General features: G+C 51.4%; 1 protein-coding gene, 1 non-coding gene and 1 pseudogene across 4 annotated transcripts; 2 read left to right on the forward strand and 1 right to left on the reverse strand.

The window, feature by feature from the left end:
* On the forward strand, nucleotides 1-25553 carry CLCN7 (chloride voltage-gated channel 7). Of its 3 annotated transcripts, none has more exons than XM_016136627.2 (25): nucleotides 1-218; nucleotides 6880-6951; nucleotides 10232-10303; nucleotides 10443-10508; nucleotides 10996-11128; nucleotides 11466-11575; nucleotides 12413-12493; nucleotides 13243-13305; nucleotides 13399-13482; nucleotides 14294-14387; nucleotides 14663-14727; nucleotides 15242-15358; nucleotides 16126-16180; nucleotides 16673-16733; nucleotides 17326-17464; nucleotides 17854-17947; nucleotides 19065-19234; nucleotides 20551-20602; nucleotides 20901-21028; nucleotides 21322-21407; nucleotides 21870-21999; nucleotides 22493-22691; nucleotides 22772-22971; nucleotides 23321-23401; nucleotides 23626-25553. In XM_016136627.2, exons 1-25 carry the CDS (start codon nucleotides 66-68, stop codon nucleotides 23710-23712), a joined length of 2592 nt encoding a protein of 863 aa, XP_015992113.1. In that variant the 5' UTR covers nucleotides 1-65; the 3' UTR covers nucleotides 23713-25553. The 3 variants fall into 3 exon arrangements, 2 of the variants coding, with proteins under 2 accessions (XP_015992113.1, XP_015992115.1); XM_016136629.2 differs by having other exon boundaries at nucleotides 2-218; nucleotides 22632-22691; nucleotides 22795-22971; XR_004952335.1 differs by lacking the exon at nucleotides 23626-25553 and having other exon boundaries at nucleotides 22632-22691.
* On the forward strand, nucleotides 1587-1691 carry LOC118607167. Its single transcript, XR_004952712.1, has one exon. It is a non-coding gene; the product is annotated as a U6 spliceosomal RNA (small nuclear RNA).
* Nucleotides 8668-8785, reverse strand: LOC118607502 (annotated as a pseudogene).
* Nucleotides 25554-25934: the final 381 nt, after the last annotated feature.

The following is a 25934-nucleotide window of genomic DNA, read 5'->3' on the forward strand; positions in this document are numbered from 1 at the left end:
GCGCGGGTCACGAGAACAAACACCCGGCCCCGGCGCTTCCTCCGCCGGTCCGTCCGCGGCGGGCCATGGCCAACGTCTCCAAAAAGGTGTCGTGGTCCGGACGCGACCTGGACGACGACGAGGCGGCGCCGCTGCTGCGGGGGGCGGCACGGCCCGGGGTGCCGGCCGGCGAGGGCACGCCGCTGCTGAACGGGGCCGGGCCCGCGTCAGCCCGCCGGGTGAGGAGCCCCGGGGAGACTGAGGCTTCGCGCCCGATCTCATGGGTGGCAGAGACTCCCAAAGCCTCCGCTCCCTACGCGGGGCCGGGTGGAGGGGTGGAAAGATTCGGCCTCCTGGTGACCTGGGCAACCCCTGGGTCTGCGCCTCAGCCTTGCCTCTCGCGGCAGCCGGTGTCTCCGTGGCGGCGCGCACACGGGAAGAGCGTGGGCCGCTGCAAGTCGGGGGTCTTGGGCTCTTGACAGGCCAAGGATCATTCGGTGGTGGCACTCTGCTAGGCCGGTGCTGGCGTGCGCTGCACAGTGCGCGGTCCCAGCTGAACCTCGCGGGCACTCGGTGAATCCGTGCTCGGTGGTTCATCCCTTTTTAAGGACTAGGAAGCTGAGCCGCGGATGGATTCGGGGACGCGTCCAGTGTATCCCTTGGCAAATGGCCGAGCTAGCATCGGAACCTAGGCCCTGGGTTCTGGAGTCTTGGGAGGAAGTTCTGGCCAGGTGCTCAACAAGGATCGAGGAGCAGGTGGAGTTCGCCATTACAGTCAGGTGTTTTATGAACCGAGATGTTCGGATAAGTACGCTTGCTGTTGTATCCTTGACAGCATGAGGCTAATTAATTTCCTGACAGTTTATTTCAAAATGGCTTCAGAGGAAAGGCAGATGGAGTTCTGACCCTTTTCTTTTTTCCTAAAATTGTGATAAATACACGAGCAACTATTTTAACATTTCCCAGGAGATTCTGACAGGTTAGGTTGCAGAGTTTCCTCTTGCAGTGAGTAATCTAGGAACTCTCTCTGCCACCCTTCTCTACAGGGATCAATACAGACTTCAGGTGATCTTAGGAATGACAAGTATTTGCACTCAGTGTCCCTTAGCAGTTAATTGCATTCGTAGTGTGCAGCCAGACACACTAAGCAACAAGTCAGGGTGGTTGAAATGTGCTCAGTGTGTCAGCGATGCAGTTTGTGTCTTTAAATGAATTTCCATATGTTGTGTTAATTTTGAGTTGAGGAAATGTTTTTGTTGATTGGTCTTATTTTGTTTTGTGATTATTCTTTACATTTTCACCTCCTGTTGAAGATCTCGCCTTTAAATAATTGTACAGTGTTTAAGGGTTAGGAATGACATCGGGCCCTTTCCCTAGAACATATAGTTAGGTTTCCCAGGTCCCTTGGAAATTCATCAAACACTGGAGGTCAGAGTCTGCCTTTTGCTGGTACACTGCTGCCCAGCTCTTTTTGAGTGAAATCTGCTGAAATGCTTTCTGTGTTGGGTGTGAAGCAGCTAATAAGAGGTGGTAGGGATGTGCGTGATTTGTTATTTTCTTGGAACATTTGTGTTCTTTTTTTTTTCCTCTTAAAAGAAAGTTACCTGGTGCTCACTTTCGCAGCATGTATTACTAAAATTGGAACAATGCAGAAATTAGCATGGCCCCTGTGCAAGGATGATATGCACATTTGTGAAGCATTCCATAATTTTCTTTATATATTTGACAGCGTAGGAAATTGTCTATTCCCTATATAATTATTGTCGTACACTTGCCTAAAGCAAGAGTTTCAAACTTGCTGTTGAAATAAACTTAACTGTTCATGAAAAAAAAAAAAGGAAAGTTATCTGAAGTCTACAAAATAGAAGTGTAAAACTGGCTTTAAGGGTTGACAGATAACGAGATTGGAAACCTTGAGGTCAAATTTGGGTTTATCTCTGAACCGAATGATGTTGGAGTTTCTACTTCTCTTTGCAACTAGATATACGAGTGGGATTTTTTGAAGGAGGCTGTCGATCTCTTCCCCTACAAATCATTCCCTTAAATAAATCTCTTCAAGTGTTTTTGTTTGTTCATTGCCTTTAATAATAACTGATTAGCTGCTCTTAAATAATTTTAAAAATAATTTATTGTGTACCTACTTTGTGCCGGCTGAATGCAGTTTGCCTGGGACACAGATGCATGAAACAGCTTCCTACTAGCCCCAGACTCAGGAAGGAACAAGCCAGTACTCTGTGAGCACTGTGTGAGGGACCCCAAGGGCATGAGAGGTCACATTTGGATCCAGTCTTGAAGAGCACAGGGTCCTCAGGCTGGCAGGCAGACAGATGGGAAAGGATAAGGAAGTGTGTGTTTGGTGCCTGCGAGAGTTTGAAAGTAAGTCAGGCTGGTGAGTGGAGTGGAGAGAGAGGCCAGGTGAGACCTATGGGAACCTGGAGATTCTAGTCTTAATGGATCCTTAGCTCGCCTTGTGCAGACTGGTGCAAAGTGGAGACTAGAGGCATTTGTGCAAGGAGTACCACTCTGGGCCAGGTGCTCCAGGTACCTCATGTGTAAAGAAGTTAATAGATACACAACACTGAACACAGTGCCTGGAGCACCTGGCCCAGAGTGGTCACAAACAGTAAACATTAGTCACTCTCAGTAACATTAAAAACAGCAGCACAAAAGTGCTTGTCTTTCAGTTGCCATTCATGGTGAAACTCCACTGGCAGGTGATGGACTCCTTGGTACTGGCTTTCTTGCAGGGAGTATCTGCTCAGGCACCCCAGTGCTGCAGCAGAAGGCAGCTTATAAGCTGCTCTCAGTCCAGGGCCATTTTAACTAAATGAAGACCCTGGCCAATAACCGCCCTATAGGACTGTTCTGGTGAACTAGACAGGAGAGCTTGTCCTCACGGCTCCTGGTGCTTTTTGGTTTGTTTCAGGATGTCCCGAGTTGAACAGTGGTGTCATTGCCACCTCGGCATGGGCACAGCCTACCAAGCACCTGGAGTAGCTGCTCCAGACAGAGTGAGGTTGAATGGCTGCCCTGCCAGACTGCTAAGTGCCCGATGCAGAGCACTCCTGGGACACAGAGAGGGTGAGGTCACCAGCAAATCATGGTCATGTGTGTGGGCAGTAGGAAGTAGAGTGTTTTGAGAACTTACAGAGGGAAATCTAAGCCAGAAACAGACTTGGGGTGGGGGTCCTGGGTATTTGCAGTGTTTGTAAATGCAGGACATTTCTGGGGACCTAGGCTAAAGTCCACCTATGACCACCAGCAGGTGTTTAGAATCTTTCTGGGGATCTTCTCTGGGAACTGGGGTTACCCCATGGTTCTGTGTCCTGCCCTGGCAACCCAGAGCCTGCAGACCATATCTGAGCATGCCAGGGAGCTTGAGAGATTGTAGAGAAGGTGCAGGTCCGTCATTTGTCATCCCTTGAGCTTTGGTCATAAGCGAGCTCCTGTTCTTTCTGTAGGTGGCTGCCAGCACCAGAGGAGCACCTCCAGGAAGTCCTCTGCCTCAGCGTCCTTGTCCTATCTTCCTTCCTCTCTGTCCACCCATCCCCAGCCCAATTTTGTAGGGTCCAGGCCGACCATCCTGCTCCTTCCCTGAGGGCTCCTGGCCAGGGCCAGTATGGGTGGGACAGAGCCACCACCCTCAGGAAGTTCAAGTCTGGAGAGGCAGGCAATGACGCTGACAATGCAGAGAGCTGAGGGACAAGAGTAGGCCTGGGCCTAGTCAAAGAGTCCTGGGAGCCTCTCCCTCCAACACCCACAGAAGCCATAGCGTGGGCAACGACTAGGAGGCAGCAGTGGGGCTGTTCTCACCCCATTCACTCTGCTCGCACGTCTCACTCCTTTTCTTCGGTTAGTCCTCAGCCTCAGAGTCTCCTCGTCACCCACCCACCCACCCACCCAGCGAGTGCAAGTCTCACAGTTTACACCTGCTTGTGGACAACTTGTTTTCTTTGACTGTGAGCCCCTGACTGTGGCAGCCTTGTGTCCTCAGTGGTAAGCATGGAGCCTGGTGGATCTTAGAATGCAGAACAGAGTAGGACAGCAAACCTTTAAGTTATTTTAAAAATTTGTTTTAATTGTGGTAAAAACAGAATTTACCATCTTAACTATTTTTAAGTGTACAGTTCAGTGGTGTTGAGAACGTTAACATTATTGTGCAACCATCACCACCGTCCATCCAGAACTCTTTTTGTCTTATAAAACTGAAACTGTGCCCATGAAACACTAACTGTCCCTTCCCCCTGCTCCTGGCACCCACCATTCTACTTTCTGTCTCTATGAATTTGACTATTCCAGGGACTTTTTGTAAGTGAAATCATACAGTGTTTGGTTTTTTTGTGACTGGCTACTTTCTCATACTATAATGTCATTAAGGTCCATCCATGTTGTAGCATATTATAAGATTTCTTTCATTTTCGAGGCTTAGTAATATTTCATTGTATGTATATACCCATCTAGTTTATCTGTTCATCATCAGTGGACATTTGCGTTACTGATACATTTTAACTATTGTGAATAATGACAAATATTTCTTCGAGACTCTGCTTTCAATTCTTTTGGGTATATACCCAGAGGTGGAATTGCTGAGTCATACAATAGTTCCATTTTTAGGAACTTTTTGAGGAACTTGCATACTATTTTCCACAGCACCTGCACCATTTTACATTCATACCCACAATGCGCAGGGTTCCAGCTTCACCAATTCTTGTTATTCTCTGTTCTTTAATTCTAGCTATCCTCACAGGTGTAAGATGGTATTGTAGTTTTTATTTACATTTCCTTAATGATTAGTGGTATTGAGCATGTTTTCATGTGCTTATTGGGCATTTGTATGTCTTCTTTAGAGAAATCTCTATTCAGGTCCTTTGCCCATCTTTTAATCAGGTAGTTTTTGTCGTTGCTGCTGCCGCTATTGAGTTGTATAAATTCTTCGTATATCCTGGATATTAACTCTTTATGAAATCTGTGATGTGTAAATATTTTCTCCCATTTTATAGGTTGCCTTTTCACTTTGTTAATTGTTTCCTTTGATGCACAGAAGTTTTTCAGTTTAATAAAATCCCTTTTGCACAGAAACTCAAAAATTTTTTAAATCACAGATTTATGGGAAATTGAAAAGACAGTACAGAGAAGGCCTGTGTACTTTTCTCCAGTTTCTTCCAATGGTTCCATCTTATGTAATAAAAGCACAGTGTGGAAACCAGTCGTTGACATCAGCACAGTGCATGTATGTGGTTCTCTGCTGCTACGTCACGCATGTGGACCTGTGTGAGCACCACTGCAGTCAAGATACACAACATGCCCATTACCACAAAGATCCCTTTGTCCTACTCTTAAAGTCACACCCCTTCCCCCTGCTGATTTCTTCATCTCTCCAGGCCTGACATGCCAAGAATGTCAGGTCAGTAGAACCACACAGTACATAAATCTTTGAAGTCGGCTGCTTTCACTCGCTATCCTGCCCTGGAAGATTTCAGCCAGATTGTTGTGAATATCCGTAGTTCGAGGAACAACACAATTTCACTTGTGTTTAAGAAAAGAGAAAGAAACAGACATAACAATCGCTAAACTTCAAGTAAATGGCTTTTTTCATCACAAAAGATAGTTCCTAAAAAATGCCCATAAAGCTCAGAAAAGAGATGATGAAAACATGAAGGTGTGGAAAAGGGACAGGGCCCAACCACTCCCACTCAGCCTTTCCCTCCTGGCTGCTATGTTCAACCGGTGTCCTCGTGGCCAGTTCCTGAGGACCTCTTGTCACCTGAACAAGTGAGTCCTGCTCCTCCTCTCCCAAGGCCATAATGTGAGATTGCAGCCTGGCCCCCAGTATTGACTGAAAAATAATATTGACTAGGTGTTTGATCACCAAAAATTTATTTGGGAAAAAGGTTTGCAACCCACTGCATGCAGACATGGCAAGCCACGTGCACACTCTGGCCTGTATGCCAAGATGGATGGGTATTTATAGAAGGGAAGGGGAAGTTAAAACCATAGAGGTTTATTATAAACAGAGTTCTTTCTGTAGGGTTCTCACGTGTAGGAACCAGTTCTCATGATTACAGAGTGAGAACTTCTATAAGCCTTAGCTCTTCCTGTAGACCCTGACTGATTATTGTTTGCTTAAAGTTAGTCTTTAGAACTAGAAGCCGTTCAGATGTCAAAGGAAATGCTTTGTGGGGTCCGACTCTGATTCGATGGGAATGAGTGCCTGCTGTAATTGAGCTGATTTCACCATCAGTGATAAAATTAAGATAAAAATAACCAGACTGCCTTTTTCTGTGGGCTCTGTCCATCAGGTCAGTTGGCAATATCAGTGTTCCCCTTTTCCTTTCACAATCTGACTCTCAGTGCTGCCTGGGTGTTGCTCAGCTGGGTTTGTCCATCTCCTTGGCTTATCCGCATGTGTGGACATATCCCCAAGGGAAGTTTATTCAGTACTGTTGTGGTGGGGCTCGCAGCCAGTGCATACTTTCAGATCACATATGTCCTGTCTGGGAAGTAGGGGTACAGCCAGCGCCTGGCCACCTCCTGGGTTTTCTAGGCCAGGGATCGGGGCCAGGAGGTTGCCAGCGTGGTCTTCTGCAGCCGTGGGTTCTGGTGGTGACTGGCGGGTTTCTAATCTCCAGTCTGAAGCACCCTAGAACAAGGGAAGGCGGGGTGTGTGGGATAGGGACAGCCTGGGCTTCCCATCTGAAGGTGAGACTTCTTGGTGACAGGCTGTGGGTCATGGGGGCAGGCCTGGGTCCAACGCTGGCCCAGTTGGCGTTCCCTACATTGTAGGTGTGGGTCTGTGCTCCGTGGGCAGGACCAGATGAGGCCAAGCCATGTGGATGGGGTGGTGATGCCCAGTGCAGTTTGGCCCCGTGGCTAAATGCCATGTCATTTCTCTTCTTCTAGTCGCCCCATTCAGCATCTTTCCGGATTGGACAGATGAGCAACGTGGAGCTGGATGATGAGCTTCTGGACCCGGTGAGTGGGCGTCATTCCTGTTCATCTCTGAGCAGGATGAGGCCTGTTCTGTGGAGTTGCTGCCCAGCAGAGGGCAGACAGTAAACATCAAACCAGAGGATGGCAGATGTAGGCATGGCTGTTTGGGCTCAGGAACAGACGTGGGCAATTCTGTGTAGAGCTTGGGGGCAAATGTAGACAGTCCTGTGCAGGGTGCAGGGACAGATGTAGGCAGGGTTATGCAGAGCTCGGAGATTGTGCGGAGCTCAGAGACAGAGTGAGATGCACATGGCGGGGCCCTCAGAGCCTGAGTGACCAAAGAAGACCATTCCGCGGGCCATGTTCCCTGAGGCCGACCCAGATGAGCAGAGATGGGGGAATGTATGTCAGTTGTGGAACACTGAGTTAGCATGCTGTGTGTAGGTACAGGAGGAAGGCCCTGGGGGCAGAGTAAGCATCTAAGGTGGGGGGTGGGGGTGGACAGTGGTGATGTCCTCTTCTTCTCCTGTGTCGGGCCTGGACTCTTCAGCAGCTGCCAGTGGAACATTTCTTGAGCCCATGCCCCCAGACTTTCATTTGGCTTCCTTCTCAGGTATCTTGTAGTTCTGATTTTTATTTCTCCAATGGCCAGTGATGTTGAATATCTTTCACGTGCCAAAGCCTATTTGTATGTTCTTTAGGAAAATGTCTATTCAGATCCTATGCCCATTTTTTAATCATTTTTTTTTAATTGAGCCTTAAGAGTTCTTTATGTATCCTACACATCAGTTTTCTCACCAAATACATAACTCGCAGAAACTTTCTCCTGTTCTGTGGGTTTCTTCTCACTTTCTGACAATGTCCTGTGAAACAGAAAAGCTTTTTTTTTTTTTTTTTTGATGAAATCCAGTTCATCTTACTTTCTTTTGATGTGCTTTTGGTGTCATATCTAACGAACCATTGCCTAGTCTAAAATCATAAAGACTTACTCCTGTGTTTTCTTCTAAGACCTCTAGTTTTAGATCTTGACCTCTTTCTCACCAGTTTTAGGTATGATTTAAGATTAGGCTCCAGCTTCATAAATTGCAGTCAGATGTCCAGTTCTCCTAGCACTATTTTGTGAAAAGCCTATGCTTTCCCTTTTGAATTTTCTTGTCACCCTTGTCAAAGTCAGTTGGCCATAAATGTGAGGGTTTATTTCTGACTCGCTTGTCTGCCATCAGTCTTTGTGTCTGTCCTTGAGGCAGTGCCACTCTGTCTTGACAACTGTAGCTTTGTAGTCAGTTTTGAAATCAAGAAGTTTGAATCCCACAACTTCATTCTTTTTCAAGCTTGTTCTAGCTCTTCAAAATCCCTTGTATTTCCATCTGGATTTTAGGATCAGCTAGCTTGTCAGTTTCTTCAAAGATACCAGCTGGAATCCAGACAGAGATTGCGTCAAATCTTAATATAAAGTCTTTCATGAACACAGGATATCTTTCCATCTATTAAGATCCTCAGTTCCTTTCAACAATGTTTTATAGTTTTCAACGTACAAGTCTTACGCTTTTGTTAAACATATTTTAGGAATAAATTTTGTTTTATATATTTTATTTTTGATGCTATTATAGAATTATGTTTTTAATTTTATTTCAGATTGTTCATTACCAGTGAATAGAATACATTTGATTTGTGTGTGTGTTTGTGTGGCAACCCTTGATTGACCTCAGAGACTGAAAGGACCTTGTCAATTTATAATCCCTTATTTTTATTTTTTTACACCTAAGCACCTGGTCTTCCTAGGTGGTCTCCCATCCAAGTACTAACCAGGCCCAACCCTGCTTAGCTTTTGAGATCAGACAGGATCGGGCTCGTTCATGGTGGCATGGCCGTAGACTACATTTGATTTTTGTATACCAATTTTGTATCCTTCAGGCTTACTGAGCACACTATTAATTCTGACATTTTCTTGCCTAATTGCCTTCGTAGAACCTCCAGGACAGTGCTGAATAGCAGTGACAAGAGCAGGTATCCTTGTCTTGTTCCTGATCTTAGGGGCAAAGCTTAATCTTTCACCAATGAGTATAATGCTACCTTTGGGTTTTTGATAAATACCTTTATCACATTGAAGAAGTTCCCTCTATTCCTAATTGTTGAGTGTTTATATTATGAAGAGGGTTGAATACTGTCAGATGTTTTTTTTGTGCATGTCTCTTGAAATGATTGTGTGTATTTTGTCTTTTATTCTCTTGAACTGTTGTTAAATTGTCTTTACTCACAACACTTCTGACATCAAATGTGGGGGGTTTTTCTTACACCATCTAATTCTCTATTTCTCCAGCTATCCCCTGGGTGTCCTACAAGTCAGTTCATTCTGATACTAACTGCGCAGCATTAAAACAGACCCCATAGGCCAAGGGCTCAGTCCCACAAGAGCACCCCAACTTCAGACCCCAGTCACAATCCCAGGTTGTCTCTTATGCTTATGACTGACCAGCTATAAATCAGCATTCCTTTGACTAACTCCCTCCTTGGGTTTCACAATTTACTAGAAGGACTCACAGAACTCAGGGAAACACTTTGCTTCTGTTTACTGGTTCGTTATAAAGGATATGACTCAGGAACCGCCTATGGAAATGATGCACAGGGAACGTGTGGGAAGGGTGTAGAGCTTCTCCGCCTTCTCCAGGAGCACCACCCTCCTGGCACCTCCACATGTTCACCAACCAAGAAGTTCTCTGAACCCTCTCATTGAGGGTTTTTGTTTTTATGGAGGTTCTGTTATACAGGCACGATTGATTAAGTCACTGGTCATTGGTGATTAGCTCAGTCTCCACCCTTCCCCCTCCGTAAAGGTTGGGACTGAAAGTTCCAACCCTCCAATGAAGCCTTGGCCTCTCTGGGGACCAGGCCCCATCCCGAAGCCTCAAGGCTTCCAGCCACCCTCTGTATCTTATTAGCTCACAAAAGACACTCATCACTCAGAGATGCCCAGGATTTAATGAGCAAGGTGCCAGGAATTGGTACAAAGCCCAATAATATATTCCCCGTCATACCACAGACATCTTATAGTAATTGTCTTTTAGATATTAAACCACTCTTACATTCCTGGTGTGGTCTTGCAGGATGCAACCCACTGGCCTCTTGTCGAGAACTTTGTGTTAATGTTCACAAGGGGTATAGGTCTAATGATTTTCCTTTCTTGTGGTATCCTTGTCTGGCTTTGGGGTCAGGACAATAGCGACCTCGTGAGACAAGTGGGCACATGCACCATCCTATCCTCGTTTGTGCTTTGTTCTTTGGTGTGCTGATTTGTCATTTTGTGGCTCTGCTTCTTTTCCAGGAGGTGGACCCGCCTCACCCTTTCCCCAAGGAGATCCCACACAACGAGAAGCTCTTGTCCCTCAAATATGAGGTGGGCCTCCTTGCTGGGTGCCCCTGCCCCACACAGTCCTGGGCACTTTATCCCTTCTCCACCCTGCCCCCGCCTGCTGCCTGACGTGAATCCAGGACATGGTTGGTCATTGTGTTGTCTGTGCCACCCTGGTCTGCAGAGCTTGGACTATGACAACAGTGAAAACCAGCTGTTCCTGGAGGAGGAGAGGCGCATCAACCACATGGTGAGTCTGGGGCCGGGAAGCCTGGACACTGCCTTGGTGACCCAGGGGCTGGTCTGGTGCTGCTCTTCCACCTGGGTGAGGTGATATGTCCCCTTCCATCTCCCTCCTGTCCTCAATCCTCATGCCTCAGGTTCTGGTTTATATTCTGGAGCGGGAGACACCCAATGCCCGATACAGGAAAAGGTTTGTGCGTCACATCCCGGATACAACAAAGTTGTTCTTAGAGATATCAGTTGCAGTGACCAGAATGTCAACAACTGATGATGGATTGGTTGGGAAGGTCCACATCCCCGCCCCAATCCCGATGCTCCATTGTCTCTGAGATGTTGACCGAAGGCTGCCATCACTGACTTGGGGATGTGGAGTGCAGCAAGCTGCAAGCTATGCATTATGGAAAGGCATACTAGGCTCGGGCATACTGTCTCCAGAGCAGCCTTTGACTGGAGTCTCACAGTGCACTCACCTCTGAGCTGTGTCTCCCCCGCAGGCCTTCCGGACAGTGGAGATCAAGCGCTGGGTCATCTGTGCCATGATTGGCATCCTCACAGGGCTTGTAGCCTGCTTCATCGACATCATGGTGGAAAACTTGGCTGGCCTGAAATACAAGGTCGTCAAAGATAGTATCCTTGTCTGAAGGTGCCCAGCACAGATAGGGTAGGGCTCAGATCAAAACAGAGGGTCCCATGATGAAGTCTCACGAGTGACCATGCAGCACAGAGTAGGCCTAGCAGGAGATGTCCCTGGGTCCAGATGTTTGCCCTCCAGCTGGGGTAACTGACACTAGGCAGGTGGCATCCCTGTCACAGCTGGGTTGTTGAAAGTTTCTGAGATGTGCAGGCCGCGTGTGGGCCCCCCCTCCTTCCCGTGTGCTCCAGGCATGCTTGTACCAGGGTTGTGGCAGGCTGGGGATGCAGCACATTTGATGGTGGAGCCAACAGTCTTCCTTGATGAGCCCAGATATCGACAAGTTCACGGAGAAGGGGGGGCTGTCCTTCTCCCTCCTGCTGTGGGCCACACTGAACTCTGCGTTTGTGCTGGTCGGCTCCATGATCGTTGCCTTCATAGAGGTATGGCCTCAAGGAAACCCTGAATGGTGGGAGCCCCGAATGGTGGGAGCCCCTTCAGCTCACCCACCATAGCTTCTGCCAGGCGGTTCGCATGGTCACACCCGTGTACATGCTGAACAGTTCAGTCATAACAGAAGATGCATCTGGGCCTCTTCACCCCTTACCCTAGAGGTGTTGCCACTCACCCGCCCACACAGGCCCTGAGCCTGCCCCATGCCTGCCCCACACAGCAAGGACTTGGGGGAGCGCACAGCCCATATCTAGGGGGTGCCCGGGTCACGTGGAGCCGCAGGAGCAGGGCCAACCCAGCCCAAAGGTTCAGGTGGAGGAGACCGCCTGACAGGATCGGATTTTCCTAGGGTGTCCATTCATTCAGGGACTTCTCCTAGAAGCCTGTCCTGTGGCTTGCCTCTTTGCTTCTCCCATGTCATGGGGTGTTGAAGGAAGAGGGGGCAGCATCCAGAAGCTTCTGTCTGGAGTGCAGTGTGGTATCCCCCTAGAGGGTGGGTGCAAGGAGCTCTGGCCCCTCTTAGCAGGTGCATGAGGTATGCCTCCCGTCCGTCCTGGAGCCTCCCCACCTGCCTCCTTCAGTCTCCACTTCCAACCCCCTCCCACACCCCACAGCATCTGTACCTCACAGTGGTCGCTCTGCATCTGGGGTGGGGAGAAGTGGGAAGCCCCTTTCCTGGCGGCTGTCCCATCCCGTCCCATGTCATTGTCACCCCTGCCCTGCCACCCTGCATCCTGGGAACCCCGAGGCTGAGTCTCCCTGGGTCTGCTGGCTGTGTCAGTTCACTCAGCGTGACCAGCTCAATGTTCACCTCTGTCTCCTCTCAGCCAGTCGCTGCTGGCAGTGGGATCCCCCAGATCAAGTGCTTCCTCAACGGGGTGAAGATCCCCCACGTGGTCCGGCTCAAGGTGAGGTGACCCTTGGCTGGGAGCACAGTGCTTAGCGTGGGGATTCTTTGCTGGGTTAGAAGCTCTTCGTTTGTCCACCTAAACCTCTAAAGTTCACCCAGACCCATTTCGTATGCCACTGACAAGCATGTGTATGGATGTGCTGGCAGATTTTATGTACATTTTCTTTGGAAAGTAGTCAAAAACTTTCTTTTTACATTTTAAATAACACGAAAATGCTTAAACGGTGCTCGTGCTGTGATCACAGCTTTGTGGAACATGTTTGTAAGTTCTGCACCGTGATTAACATTCCAGCATGAGAGTACCTGTGTTGGAGTGGGAATCCTGCTGTGAGCTTTTTCCATTTGTCAAAATTTTTCGTAATGCTCATTATGTTTAATATTCTAGATGACACACTGGTTCTGAGGGGGCTTGGAAGTCGGGCTTCCTCCCATGGCCATTTCCAGTGTTTTGGTCAGGGCGTCTCAGCCTGGGGTTCGCTGAGGCTTTTCTCCTGCCCCTCTCTGAAGAACGGGTGCTCCTAGGGGCCTGGAGTCCTGCAGCCCAGGAGCGGGGCAGGTGGTGGACACACTGGAGAGCAGAGTGGCCTCAAGAGGAGGGCTATGCCGGCTCCTCCGCGTGCCCTCGTTGTTGCTCATGAATGCTGGGTTGCCTGTGTTATTAGTATCACTTCATGTGCAGTGCTGTTGCTCAGGTTCTCAGACCTCATGTGGCCTTTAATCAGAGACTTGATACATTTTGTGTTCCAGACACTGGTGATCAAGGTGTCCGGTGTGATCCTGTCTGTGGTGGGAGGACTGGCTGTAGGAAAGGTAACAGAGCTCGAGGAGCACTGCCTTGGCTTGAGTCCAACTACACTCTATCCTCTCTGAGCTCGCCTGATGCAGTTGTCCTGTGCTTTGCAGGAGGGGCCAATGATTCACTCGGGCTCTGTGATTGCTGCTGGGGTTTCCCAGGGGAGGTCAACGTCTCTGAAGCGAGATTTCAAGGTGAGTCCTCTCCTGATAGAGATGTCAGTAATGAAGGTGACTGTGAATGTCCCTTGGGAAAGGGGTCCCTCTTGTTCTGCATAGGCGTGCCCTGCCAGGACCGTCCTTGACATCAAATTTGGGGGTTTCCGCAGTGTCCTGTCCTGGGGGCTCTCCTGGGGCCTGAGCAAGGAGTCTGCTCAGAGCCTGATTCTTGGTGTTTCATGTGGATGTGCATTCTATGGAAATGGCCTATAGCCCTGAACAGCTTCTCAAAGGACTGTGTGACCTAGAAAGAGGTCAGGAATGATGTATACAGATTAAAGATGCTTTATTTTGAAGATATATTTTAGAACAGTTTTGTCATGTTTCTCCGAAAAGCCACTAGCAAATTAATGGGTATTGCATTGAGTTTATATATGAATTTACAGAAGTCTTTTAAAATCAAGAACACATTTAAGTTTTTCATTCATTCATTTTCATTAGATATTTTGGTGGACTTTTGAGTTTTTTAACATATTTGTTGCACAGACCATAAAGTTTAATTCTTGTTGTGATGGAGTCTTTTTATTTTCTTGTGGTTGTTGGTATGACAGGAAGTTCTCGCTGTTTTGTTGCCTCTTCAGTTCTGCCATCTTTGTGAACTCAGTAGTTGATGAGTTAATTGTCTAGAGAACCCCTTCTCCTCCCACCTCCCTCTCACCATCCCTTCCTACCCCCCTCCCTTTGGCCCCTGTCTCAGTGGCCTCTAGCCAGCTTTCTTCTTTTCTGAGAAGTGCCCTTGGAGAAGCTGGTTAAGACTCTGTCTCTGTCTGTTCTGTTCCCATTGCAGATCTTTGAGTACTTCCGCAGGGATACGGAGAAGCGGGACTTTGTCTCAGCAGGAGCTGCGGCCGGAGTGTCTGCTGCATTTGGGGCCCCCGTGGGTGAGTAGGGGTCCTGCCTGGTTTGATGAGTAACTGCCTGTGTTGGGGAAGCCAGACTGTCCCTGTCATGTGAAGGAATATTCTTGGTGTTTGCAGACTCAAGTGCTGGGTGGGGGTAAAGATGTCTGGTGTCTCCTGAGAGGCCCCACGGTTGACTCTGACATGGGCTTGGTGCCCTGGATCTGGGTTGTGAGAGGCTATGGGCGTGGGCTCCCTGCACCTGGGGCTCCTCATGCCTGGATGGGAACTTCAGGGCTGGGCCGCTGCTATTCTAGGTGGAGTCCTGTTCAGCTTAGAGGAAGGCGCATCCTTCTGGAACCAGTTCCTGACCTGGAGAATCGTAAGTGCCCATGGACAGCACCTCTCCCCAGGACAGGCGGCGTCCATGCCTGCCTCCATGGCCTCCATGGTCAGGTGGACACCACACTCTGAGCCCACTTTTCTGTGCTCACCTGAGGTTCCTGTCGAGCTGTGGTTGTTATGCCCCAGCTCTGTCCCTTGGGTTGTTGTGGCCCAGTTCTGTTCTCTCCTCTTTCTACCTGCCCTTCCCCTGTCCATCGTGGCTGTTGTTCTTACCCTGGTTCTCCTCTGCCTCCTCCTTGGGAGGCCCCAGACCCTGCACAGTTCCTGCCATCAGTTCATCACTGGCTTGGCCCCACACTCACCTGGCTTACTGAACCTTGAGGAGCCCAGCCTGCGAGGCTCTGGCTCTCTTCAGCCTTGGGAGGGGCTCCAGGTTCCCCCTGAATGACAGGAGGGGAATCAGACCCTCCTCCTGCAGCCCCCTCTTCAGCTTTGGAGGTTCATCTGGGTGGGCACTGTTGTTCTGATGGCACTTATTTCTCTGCCCACAGTTCTTTGCTTCCATGATTTCCACCTTCACCCTGAACTTTGTCCTAAGCATTTACCATGGGAACATCTGGGACCTGTCCAGCCCGGGCCTCATCAATTTTGGAAGATTTGACACAGAGGTAACATTGCATTATCCCCCTCGCTGTTTCTGGTTCTTCTTGGTGTGGGACCACGCGCGTTTAGCCGGAGGAATTGGGCTTCTGGAAAACTCAGTCTCTTCACTGTGAGATTGAGCTCTTGTTTACAGTGTTCTAGGAAAGTGCACATCTGACCTGGCTGTGCAGGTTAGGATGCCCGGCCCCCCGGGGGCCACCTTTAGGGTTGTCTCAGCTGTTCTCGGACTGTTGGACAATACCACTGAGACCTATGGGGCCTGGGGTGCTCAGGCAACAGCTTATGGAGGGCCAGTAGGTGCAGGCCAGTGTCCACAGGGAGGCCTGAACCACGCGTTGCCACTGCCAGACACTGCATGGGGAACTGGCTCCCAGGATGTCCTCACACATGGACACAGTGGAGCTCTTGGATCACCCGGGTCACTAGATGCATTTCTAGGGCTCTGTGTTACTCCTCTTTACTCCCCCTTTGGCAAAAGCTCAGGCCACCCCACCTTCTCAAATAGACTAACACCTGGGTAAGGAGCAGGTGAAAGAAAAATAAAGCCTCACGAGGCCTCTGAGCACCTCCCAGACCAGCCTGTGCAAGAAGTCACACAGTCTGCCCAATTCCCAGCGTGTCTCCTATGGGACCTCCACAGCACTGTAGGAAAATGCTAGAAGGTTCCCATAAACGTGGGCAAATTATATATAACGTCCAGTCCATGAGTCTGAGCAGAAAAGAGCCTATGACACTTTTCCTCACAGAATGTCCACTCTCCCTCTTTGCACAGACAATGGTGTACACGATCCACGAGATTCCCATCTTCATCGCCATGGGCGTGGTGGGTAAGGGCCATCCCTCACAGGACACCGACCCGCCTGGCCCCATGAATCCCCATCACACTAAAGACAACAGCTGATGCCTCCCAGTGGGAACAGAGTGTGTGGGGGGTCAGGGCCTGCAAGACTCCGGGCCTGGCCCAGCTTCGAAATAGCCAGAGAGGGCTGTGACCCCCCACACTCTGTTTGCTGTTCCAGGGCCACCCGGGGAGGGGAGGTACCTGTCAGGGAGACCAGAGCTCTGCTTCTCCATTGGGAAACCCCACGAAGAAGTAGACTGGGCCCTGGACAGCATCTGTTACTCTGTGAAAACCTTTTCCCTGAAAGGAAGGCAAAGCCTTTCAAAAATAAGCCCATCTGTCCATCGGGATGTGGTGACAGAGAGCGGTTGTCTTCATCCCCTCCTGTCTTCTCCTGTCCTCTCCTCTTCCCTTTGCTGCCTGGGTAGCCTCCGTCACTCTTCTGAGTCCCTTACATGTAGCTCCTTCCTGGTTACAGGTGGTGTGCTTGGGGCTGTGTTCAATGCCTTGAATTACTGGCTGACGATGTTTCGAATTAGGTGAGAAACCTCTTTGTGTACCGGGTTGACATATGTGGTCCCCAGGGCCTTTGAAAATGGACTCATTGTGGGCTCTTTGCCCACAGAACCACGTGGAATGCCGCGTGCCAACAGTTTCTACATGTGGAGGACAGACAACTATAGGGTCAGAGGACAAGTAGAATTAGGCTACGGGAGGTCTGGTGGGTAGCCCACTACGCAGGGGAGGCACTACCTGTGGCTCTAGCAGCCTTGAGGTCAGGGTCTTCCCAGCCTTAGCCTGGTCAGCCCAGGGCCATCTTGACCTTTGGGACAGTTGGCTGGGATGGCTCTTTTTGCCATTAGGAGAGCCATTACTGGAGCTTTCGGGGGGCGGGTCCTGGGCTTGGGGAAGCGCTTCTTTTTGTTCTCTTTACACCAACTTAAATGCAGTTGGGGAGTATCTAGGAGAAAATCTGAGGACGTGCAGGAATCTGGGTAGATTGATGATTAAACGTCCTGTCATCCTCCTAATCAGTGTCCTATCATTGACTCTCACTGAGTCACAGTCTTAGGTTGCCATGGCAACCGCCCAAGTGTCCCTCAGCCTGGTCCATTCCAGTGTTTGCTCTAGGTACATCCATCGGCCTTGCCTCCAGGTGATCGAGGCCATGCTGGTGGCTGCTGTCACAGCCACTGTTGCCTTTGTGCTGATCTACTCCTCTCGGGACTGCCAACCCCTGCAGGGCAGCTCTGTGTCCTACCCCCTCCAGGTAGGAGGCCAGCCCACCAGGCGGGGGGCGGGGTGGGGTGTAGGGTGAGCCCTCTGAGGAACACTTTGTTCCCACTCCCAGAGGGAGGGCTGCTGGCACAGCAGAGCTCCAGGCTGAGCAGGCTGGAGCTTCACAGAAGGTTAGGTTGCCTGTCAGGGCCCAGGAGAGCTTGTGTTCTGTCAGGCTGGAGTCTTGCCCTAGTCCTCCTCCCAGAGCAGTGGCTTGACAGGGACTGCAGAACTGGGGGCTATAGGTAAGGAGCTGAGAAACACACGCTGCCTTCCCTGAGGCAGGAGCCCAACCCCATCCTGCTTTGTGGTTGGCACCTGATGCTGTCCAGGCCAGGACTACTGCATCGCACTGGCCTGTCTTCTCTCCCAACCTTGCAGCTCTTCTGTGCAGATGGCGAGTATAACTCAATGGCTGCAGCCTTCTTCAACACCCCAGAGAAGAGCGTGGTCGGCCTTTTCCATGACCCCCCAGGTGCGTGCCTGTGCTCAGTGCTATCAGATGCACATTCTCATGGCCTGGTCTGCAACCACATACAGACACAGGCCTGAGCCTGAGTGACAACTTCTGTATAAGTGTGCCCTGAGGACAGAGGTCACTGCCCTCGCCAGCATTGGAGCACAGGGGCTGGTAGCCCAGAAGTCAGCAGGCTCCCCACATGTCTCGTTCCCTTCCTGGAGGAAGGTCACGGGACATCTCTGCCTCATTCATAGACTCATCTCCAGGATGAGTTTTCCTTCTGGGCTCTGCTTTCATGAGTCACTCTCATTCAGAGGGCAGAGCTGGTAACACACACCAGCACCAAGGTGCTGAGCCACATACATTTTTAGTAAAAAACAGGCTCGGAATGGAGTCCAGTGTTTTCCAGTGTGCACCTGCCACCTTATCATTCTCGGTGTTCCTCGGGCCCCGGCCTCACCTTGATGCAGCACATGGCCCATGGTCGCACTACCTCTCTCCCTCCCTCCCTCTCTCACATGAAAGCCAGAGTAGTCGGAGTCAGATTATTCATTCTGCAGCTGCTCCATGACGTCTCCCTTCTTCCCATTTTAGAGTCCTTCTCTAATGTTTCCTGTCACAAGGCCACTAGGACCTTTCTGGTCCTTATGCCTCTGTGTATGTGGCAAGAGTACACAAAATTTAAAAGAAAGGCTTTCAAATGTAGGGCACAGCCTCCCAATGTGCTTGTTCAGGGTTTGAGTGGCCTCTTCCTATGTCTGGAAGTCATCTGGTGTGGAATATGGCTAGTGGTCACCCGCCCCTGACTCCTAGTGGTCTGCACATCAGTGCTACCTGTTCTCACACATACCTTAACTAGTACCTTCCCTCAACCTCAGGCCACCATCTTACTGGTGGCCCCTCTTATCCCGGCTTCCTCTGCCCCTGGGGCAGGTGGCCATTCACTCACCTCTGAGGATCAACCTTCCGAGGACCTAAGCTCTGGCCTCTGAAAATGTGGAGACTTCTGGGAGCCCACTGGAGTGTGTGGGTGTCAGGATGTGACCCAGAAGTGGTGACCGTGCAGCTGGGTGGGTGGCCCTGCTTGGGCACAAGTTCGCATGGCAAGCTCTGGCCAGCCCCTCTCTTTTAGGTTCCTACAACCCCATGACCCTCGGCCTCTTCACCCTTGTCTACTTTTTCTTGGCCTGCTGGACCTACGGGCTGACAGTGTCCGCTGGTGTCTTTATCCCGTCCCTGCTCATCGGGGCTGCCTGGGGCCGGCTCTTCGGCATCTCGCTGTCCTACGTCACGGGGGCTGCGGTGAGTGGGGATCTCCATACACCAAGCATGTGGACCAGAGCCAGGCTAGAAGGTCAAGGGGCAGTCCTGGTGCCCTGGCTCCGGGGCCACTGTGGGTGAGAGTACTGGGCTCCCAGTGCAGGTGGTGGGTGCATCGGAGCCTCTGGTCATTTTACTTAGCCTTAGTTTTCTGGCGCTGCTGTTTGATAAGAATGTGCCATTAGCGTAGCTCTCCATGCTTGTAGTCTGCAGAGATAGCGTTGGGGAATAATGCTCAGTGGTTATCAGTGAGGGAAGGTGACATGGGAGGATTGATGGGATGCCCTGAGATAGGCACTCGGGCCACTGGAGGCAATACCGAGCTACGTGTATGACAGGCCTTGCCCCACTGTGACCACTTCCCTGGCCTCCCTTCTCTTCCCTGCCTTCATGGTTAGCTTGGTTTTTATGTCATGTATTTCCCCTTTTATAATTTTAGTCATTCAAATAAGATTTTTTAAAAACTGTAAATGGGGCAGGCAAGTCTTTCCCAAGCTGCCCCACGACCCACTCCTCGCCGGACTCGGGGAAGGCATTTCTCAGGTCTCAGGTTTCCTTCCAGACAAGATGTTTTGTGTTTTTTAATCACAATATGATTCACATACCATGAATTCACTCTCTTGAAGGTACAATTTAGTGATACTTTAGTATGTTCAGAGTGTGTAACCGTCGTCACTATGTAGGTTCAGGACATTCTCCTCATGCCAAAACGAATTCTGTCCCTATCAGCACTCACTCCCATGCCCCTCCCCAGCTCCTGGCAGCAGCCATCTGCATTCTGTCTCGGTGGACTTGCCTGTCCTGCACGTCTCATATGAGTGGAGTTACACACACTTGTGGCTGTCTATATCTGGCTTTTCTCGTGTGCTGTTTTTAGGGTTCATCTGTGTTGTAGCTTGTGTTAGATTTTCACTCCCTTTTGCATTCTGTCATGTGGAACAAGCATTTCTGCACAGGTGGTGTTCGCTGCACACGTGGTGCTAGCCTCCATCCCTGCTTTCACCTGTAGCTCTTCCCTTCTCAGCACGCAGAGAGCCTCGTCCTGTCTCATGCTGCTGAGTTCTTCGGCATATGCAGGCAGCATGGTTCATTTAGGGCATCTCTGAGTAGGCCGCTCCTTGGGTATTTCCAGACTTTTATTACTGAGGAGGTTCCAGTGCATTTTGCACGTGTATGCACGAACTCTCTTATATGTGGAATTGCTGATCCCAGGTGGCCTCTTGGTGGTGTCAGTGCATCTGGGTGGGTTTGGGTAGGAGGTTGCCACCCCCAACATCACCTCTGTGTCCTTCCTGCAGATCTGGGCAGACCCTGGCAAGTATGCCCTGATGGGAGCAGCTGCCCAGCTGGGTGAGTCTCGTCTGCCGTGTGGGCATCCCAAGGTCAGGAGGGGCAGATGCCTCACTGAGCTCAAAGGCTGGGTATTCATTTTAGTGTCATTGCTTACTCCCTACAGATGTAGCTGGGTAAGATCACTGTCCCCACCTAGTGTAGCATGGGGGGAGGGACCACTGAGGGTGAATGGACAAGGCATGGGCTCTTCCCAGAGAACCCAGGCAGGGGTGAAAGGAGGGGCTGGGCGGAGCATCCTGCAGAGGCTCCAGACCACCCCCACCTCACCTCACGCCACCTTTCCCTCCCTGGGCAGGTGGGATTGTGAGGATGACGCTGAGCCTGACAGTTATCATGATGGAGGCCACCAGCAATGTGACCTACGGCTTCCCCATCATGCTGGTCCTGATGACTGCCAAGATAGTGGGAGACGTCTTCATCGAGGTGCACCTGGCAGGAAGAGGCCTGCCCATCCCTCACCCTCACTCTGGGCTCCAGCCCCATGACCTTGTCTTAGAGCTTGAGACTGTGGGGACTAGAGGTCGAAACAGCAGCAAAGGATAGAGAGCCCTGAAAGCCATTCCCCCAGCAGTTTCTGCCTCCACAGTCTGCCAGGGACCCCTCCCTCGGTGGCAGGCACAGTGCACTCCTTGGATCCGTCCCTCAGTGGCCGGTTGTTGCACTCCGGGACCCCTCCCCCGTGGCAGCACTGTGCATGACTCCTGCCTCCTCCTCAGGGCCTGTACGACATGCACATCCAGCTGCAGAGTGTGCCCTTCCTGCACTGGGAAGCCCCAGTCACCTCGCACTCTCTTACCGCCAGGTATTACCTTTCTGTCTTGGTTCAGGCTCAAGGGCTATGGGCCTAGAGCTTCCTCCCCACTCTCAGGCTAGGGGTAGGCAGCGAGTGGTGCCAACAGTCTGGTAGGGTGGGTGTGGCTGGCCAGCAGCAGGAAGAAGGCAGCATGCTCATGTTTGAGCCTCTGAGAGACTGTCAGGGCATCAGGGCTGCAGGTATCACCCAGGGCTGGTTCTCCCAGGGTTACACCTGTTCTCCGCAGCCTCCCGGCTTTGCCTCAGGGCTTCCTGTGTCCCCATCTCCAGGCTTCCCACATCGAGCAGTTTTGTGTCTATTGAGTTTCAGCTTTGATAGAAAGAGAAAATGTTCAGGAATCCACCTCATGGCCTCATGGTCTGTCAGATGTGATTGGTCACGATATGGTCAGTTGTCATGTGGTCAGTCACCATGTGGCCAACAGTGGACGAGGTGTGCGCTCTTCCACAGGGAGGTGATGAGCACACCGGTCACTTGCCTGCGGAGGAGGGAGAAGGTGGGCGTCATTGTGGATGTACTTAGCAACACAGCGTCCAATCACAATGGATTCCCTGTGGTGGAGTCTACTGACGACATACAGGTACCAGGGCCTCAGCGGGTGAACATGGGTTGGCCACCGTCCTGCCAAGCCGGTGGCCTCGGGTCAGCTCCTGCCTCCCCCCACCTTGATGGGAAGCCATACTCTTCCCTGTGTACTTGTCAAGAAGGGCATATTTGGAGGTATGGTTATAGGAACGTAGGGACCTGTGTCTGGGTTCATGGTAATTCTGCCAGCTACAAAGGGAGTTGAGTCACTCAGCTGTGTGAGCACTGACCACATAGATTAGGTTAGTGACGCACCCACATATCTCATGTTCATACCCCAAAATGCACTGTCAGCCGTGTAGCCGTGGCCCTGATGGAATGTGCAGCCTTCCCAGTACCATGTTTCCAAAGATTTGGGATGAATTTTGTCATGGCTGGGTCTGCATCTCGCCTTGGCACACGCTACAACCCAGGCATCTTGATTCTTGCTCTACATTGTGCGTCCCACTGTGCCTCCTGGGTGTTTGGGAGTTAACACACTTTTACAGGTTAAATGCCTGTGGCAAGGCCAGCACCCATCGATGGGAAACCTGGCTTCAATCAATGTCCCCAAGCAGACATCGGCAGGCAGAGTCACAGGCCTTGGGCTCTGCATGCAGACAAGGCCATCTGTTGTCTCTCCTGCAGTTGGCCCGGCTCCAGGGCCTGATCCTGCGCTCCCAGCTGATTGTCCTCCTGAAGCACAAGGTAGGCCCTTCAGCCTCAGGCACCTCCAGGTGGTGGGAGACGCTGGGCTAGTTGCTAGGGTTCTGATGCACCCTGTCCAGTACCTGCTACCTGCTGCCCACAGGTGTTCGTTGAGCGGTCCAACAGGGGTCTGGTACAACGACGACTGAGGCTAAAGGACTTCCGGGATGCCTACCCACGCTTTCCCCCAATCCAGTCGATCCACGTGTCCCAGGATGAGCGAGAGTGCACCATGGACCTCTCCGAATTCATGAACCCCTCCCCCTACACAGTGCCCCAGGTGCCCGCCAGGGGATGTGGGGTGGCAGAAGGAGCTTGATGCCCACTTGCAAGGTCTCAAGATGACCTTCAGTGGCTAGCCCGGGAGGGGCTGGGATGGGGTCAGTGGAAGAGGGAGAGAGACTCCATCCTCACATCCAGGATGAGGATGGGGGGTGAGGGATAGGTGGGGGTGGCCTTGGAGCCAGAATCAGCAACACAACTGAGACAGGGTTAGCTGACGTGGAGGGGAAAGGTAGCAGCAGCTGTGATGGGAGACAGCGGACCCCAAGCTTGGTGGGTCCTGCCTCTGTTCCTGGATGGGGCTAGTCTGGGCTGGCAGGTGAGCTGAAGCCATGCCCACATTGCAGGAAGCGTCTCTCCCAAGGGTATTCAAGCTGTTCCGGGCCCTGGGTCTCAGGCATCTGGTGGTCGTGGACAATCACAATCAGGTGAGTGGCTGAGGAGGGCAGAGAGCCCCTCTGCTTCCCAACCTGTCTGCCGTGGTTACAGGTGCACACTTGCTCTCAGCTCCTGCAGGGGACTTTGAGGCCCAGGACTCAGACTGACCATGTGCCTACCTCCAGGTCCTCCCCAACTTTTGCTGCTCCCCCACACACTTTTACAGAGGTGGAGGCATATACGGGACTCCTGTTACCTGGCTTTGTTCCCACAGGTGGTCGGGCTGGTGACCAGGAAGGACCTGGCCAGGTACCGGCTTGGGAAGGGGGGTCTGGAGGAGCTCTCACTGGCCCAGACGTGAAGTCCTGGCACCTAACCTGAGGTCCCCACCTCACTCCTCGGGCAGCAGCAGATCCAGTGTCCTCCAGACCTTGGGGATGGCCCGGCTGGCGTGTGAACGTGACCATCTTGTGGGCACCTTGTTGACATTCTCCACACTTCCCCTTGCCTTACTTAGTTCCTTGGATGCCACTCTTCATCCTGCTATTTTCTTCACCTTCAGGGATCAGACATTTTTACAAGTGCTCTCTTCCTGAGAGCCCTGAGAGGATGCATGTTCCTGTGCATCTCGATGTGTGTCTGTGTTCACCTCTGTGTGAGAAAGCAAGCAAACTGGGCCCCAGGGATCCAAGTGCTACAGGCCCCCAGGGAGGGGCTCCTTTGCTGCTTCTCTGTTCCTCATTACCCTGGGTCTCAGCCCAGAAGGACCACGCCACCTGTGCACTGCCAGCTAGAGATCTGGTTGATGTGAGGCTACAGGAGAGGCCTTAGGCCTTGTCCCCTTTGGCTCATTCTGTGGCCGTGAGATGATGGACCACTGCCGCAGGGACTTGCCTGGGCAAAGGCCCAGCTGGACACATGGAGGTGAGGGCTTGGAGCAGCAAGACAGCCCTGGAGAACAGACTCTGGAAGCTGGTTATTCTCCCAGACTCACCACGTGCACCCTGTGGGCTGCACCCCCACTCAGGTTGCGACAGGCTCTGTGCTGGAGTCTTGGCCAAAGGAGAGCTGAGAACCACCCGTGAGGCTGAACCCCCAAGTCCTGCCAGGCCTCTCTGTCACCCCAAGCCCTCCAGAACTGGAGTCCAGACAAACAGCTGTTGCCGCCATGTGGACACCAGCTGGGAAGGCGGGTCTTGGCTCAGGGAGGGGCGGGCCACTGGCCTCTGAGGATCCCTGGCCCATGGCGATATTCTGGGGAATATCTTGTTCCAGCCCTGGTGGTGGGTGGGCTGTGGGATGGGCTGGTGAGCCCCGGGCAGGGACGCTGTGTCTCTCCCAGGCTGGGCAAAGCTAGTCCTACAGGACCTCTTTTAAAGGTGATTCCTGAGTCCCCAGTCCCTTTCTGTGCTGAGGCGATGTAGTTGCTTTTATGGTGAGCTAATGGGCACTGCCCCTCGGTTATAGCCCCTTTCAAGGGGTGTGGAGCCATCAATCACCAGTCCTGTCCTGGTGGAGAGCCTTCTGTGGGTTGAGCAAAGGTCTGAATGTGGGGTTCTGAATGGGAGAAATAAAGGAATTATACCCAGACAGCCAGCACCAGCTTCTTGTTCCTGCTCAGCATGGACCAGTCTGGGATTCTAGGTCCACTGGGGCTGGGGTATCTGGGCTGGGGCCCTCTTCAGTGTGTGGTATAGGTGGGCAGCACCCCAGTGTGGACACCCCTAGGAGGGGGACACAGAAACCTGCAGGTGGGGTACAGCTGTGGCTATCAATACATACCACAGGAAGGGGCCCTGTGGACACCAACCACTGCCTCCTCATTGGATACCCAAGCAGTGTTGCTCCTGGGACAGCCATAGAGCTCAGCAGGAAAGGCTTCTCCATCTGCACACGGCTCTGCATGTCGGTCTATCCCTGACCTGCTCAGATGGCATGTGGTATGGCTACCCCTGGACAAGGGTTTGACTGAAGCGTTCATCTCATCACAGGGAAACCCCTAGCCAGCCCTTGGTGAGGGGTCTGGGTAACATATGGGGAGGACACAGGACTGGAGTGTCCCCACTGGCTCAAAGTGAGACATAAAACAATGCACTGGCCTTCAAAGACTCATTGTGGAGAAAGCATCTCCTTTGTATTGAGTACATGTTGAAATGATATTTTAGATATACTGGGTTAAATAAAATGGACTATTGAAATTCATTCCACCTGTCTACTTACTGTGGCTGCTAGGAAGGTTGATGTCACTGGTGCGGCCCACACCGGTGGCAGCGCCCTCTTTCAGATGGTCCTTCAGGGCTTCTGTTCTCTCAGGTGTGAGACTACCTGTTTTCAGCCTATGTGGAGATCCCAGCCTTTCTGTTCAGGTTTAATGACCAGAGGGCCAGTAGTTGCTCCTGCATCTCTCTGCCACCCAAGCCAGAGGCCTCCTGACACCAACCTCTGGCTAGTTGAACAGTGCCCACTCAGTCCTTCCAGAAATGGGCAGTTGGGGAGGCCTTGCAGGAATGGAGAAGCTGACAGCTCAGGTTCCACCGGCAGTTGGGTCATGAAGTCACAAGGTTCCAGAAGAGCCCCAGCTGT

This window comes from Rousettus aegyptiacus, unplaced genomic scaffold (assembly GCF_014176215.1).
Source record: "Rousettus aegyptiacus isolate mRouAeg1 unplaced genomic scaffold, mRouAeg1.p scaffold_m13_p_8, whole genome shotgun sequence".
Taxonomy (NCBI): domain Eukaryota; kingdom Metazoa; phylum Chordata; class Mammalia; order Chiroptera; family Pteropodidae; genus Rousettus; species Rousettus aegyptiacus.

What these genes read in the sequence shown, in the direction of transcription:
- CLCN7 (XM_016136627.2), top strand. Translation starts at nt 66, where the DNA reads ATGGCCAACGTCTCCAAAAAGGTGTCGTGGTCCGGACGCGACCTGGAC. An exon ending in AGAGGCGCATCAACCACATG is followed by an intron (nt 10,509 to 10,995) that starts GTGAGTCTGGGG and finishes TCTCCCCCGCAG; the next exon opens with GCCTTCCGGACAGTGGAGAT. An exon ending in TTGGAAGATTTGACACAGAG is followed by an intron (nt 15,359 to 16,125) that starts GTAACATTGCAT and finishes CTCTTTGCACAG; the next exon opens with ACAATGGTGTACACGATCCA.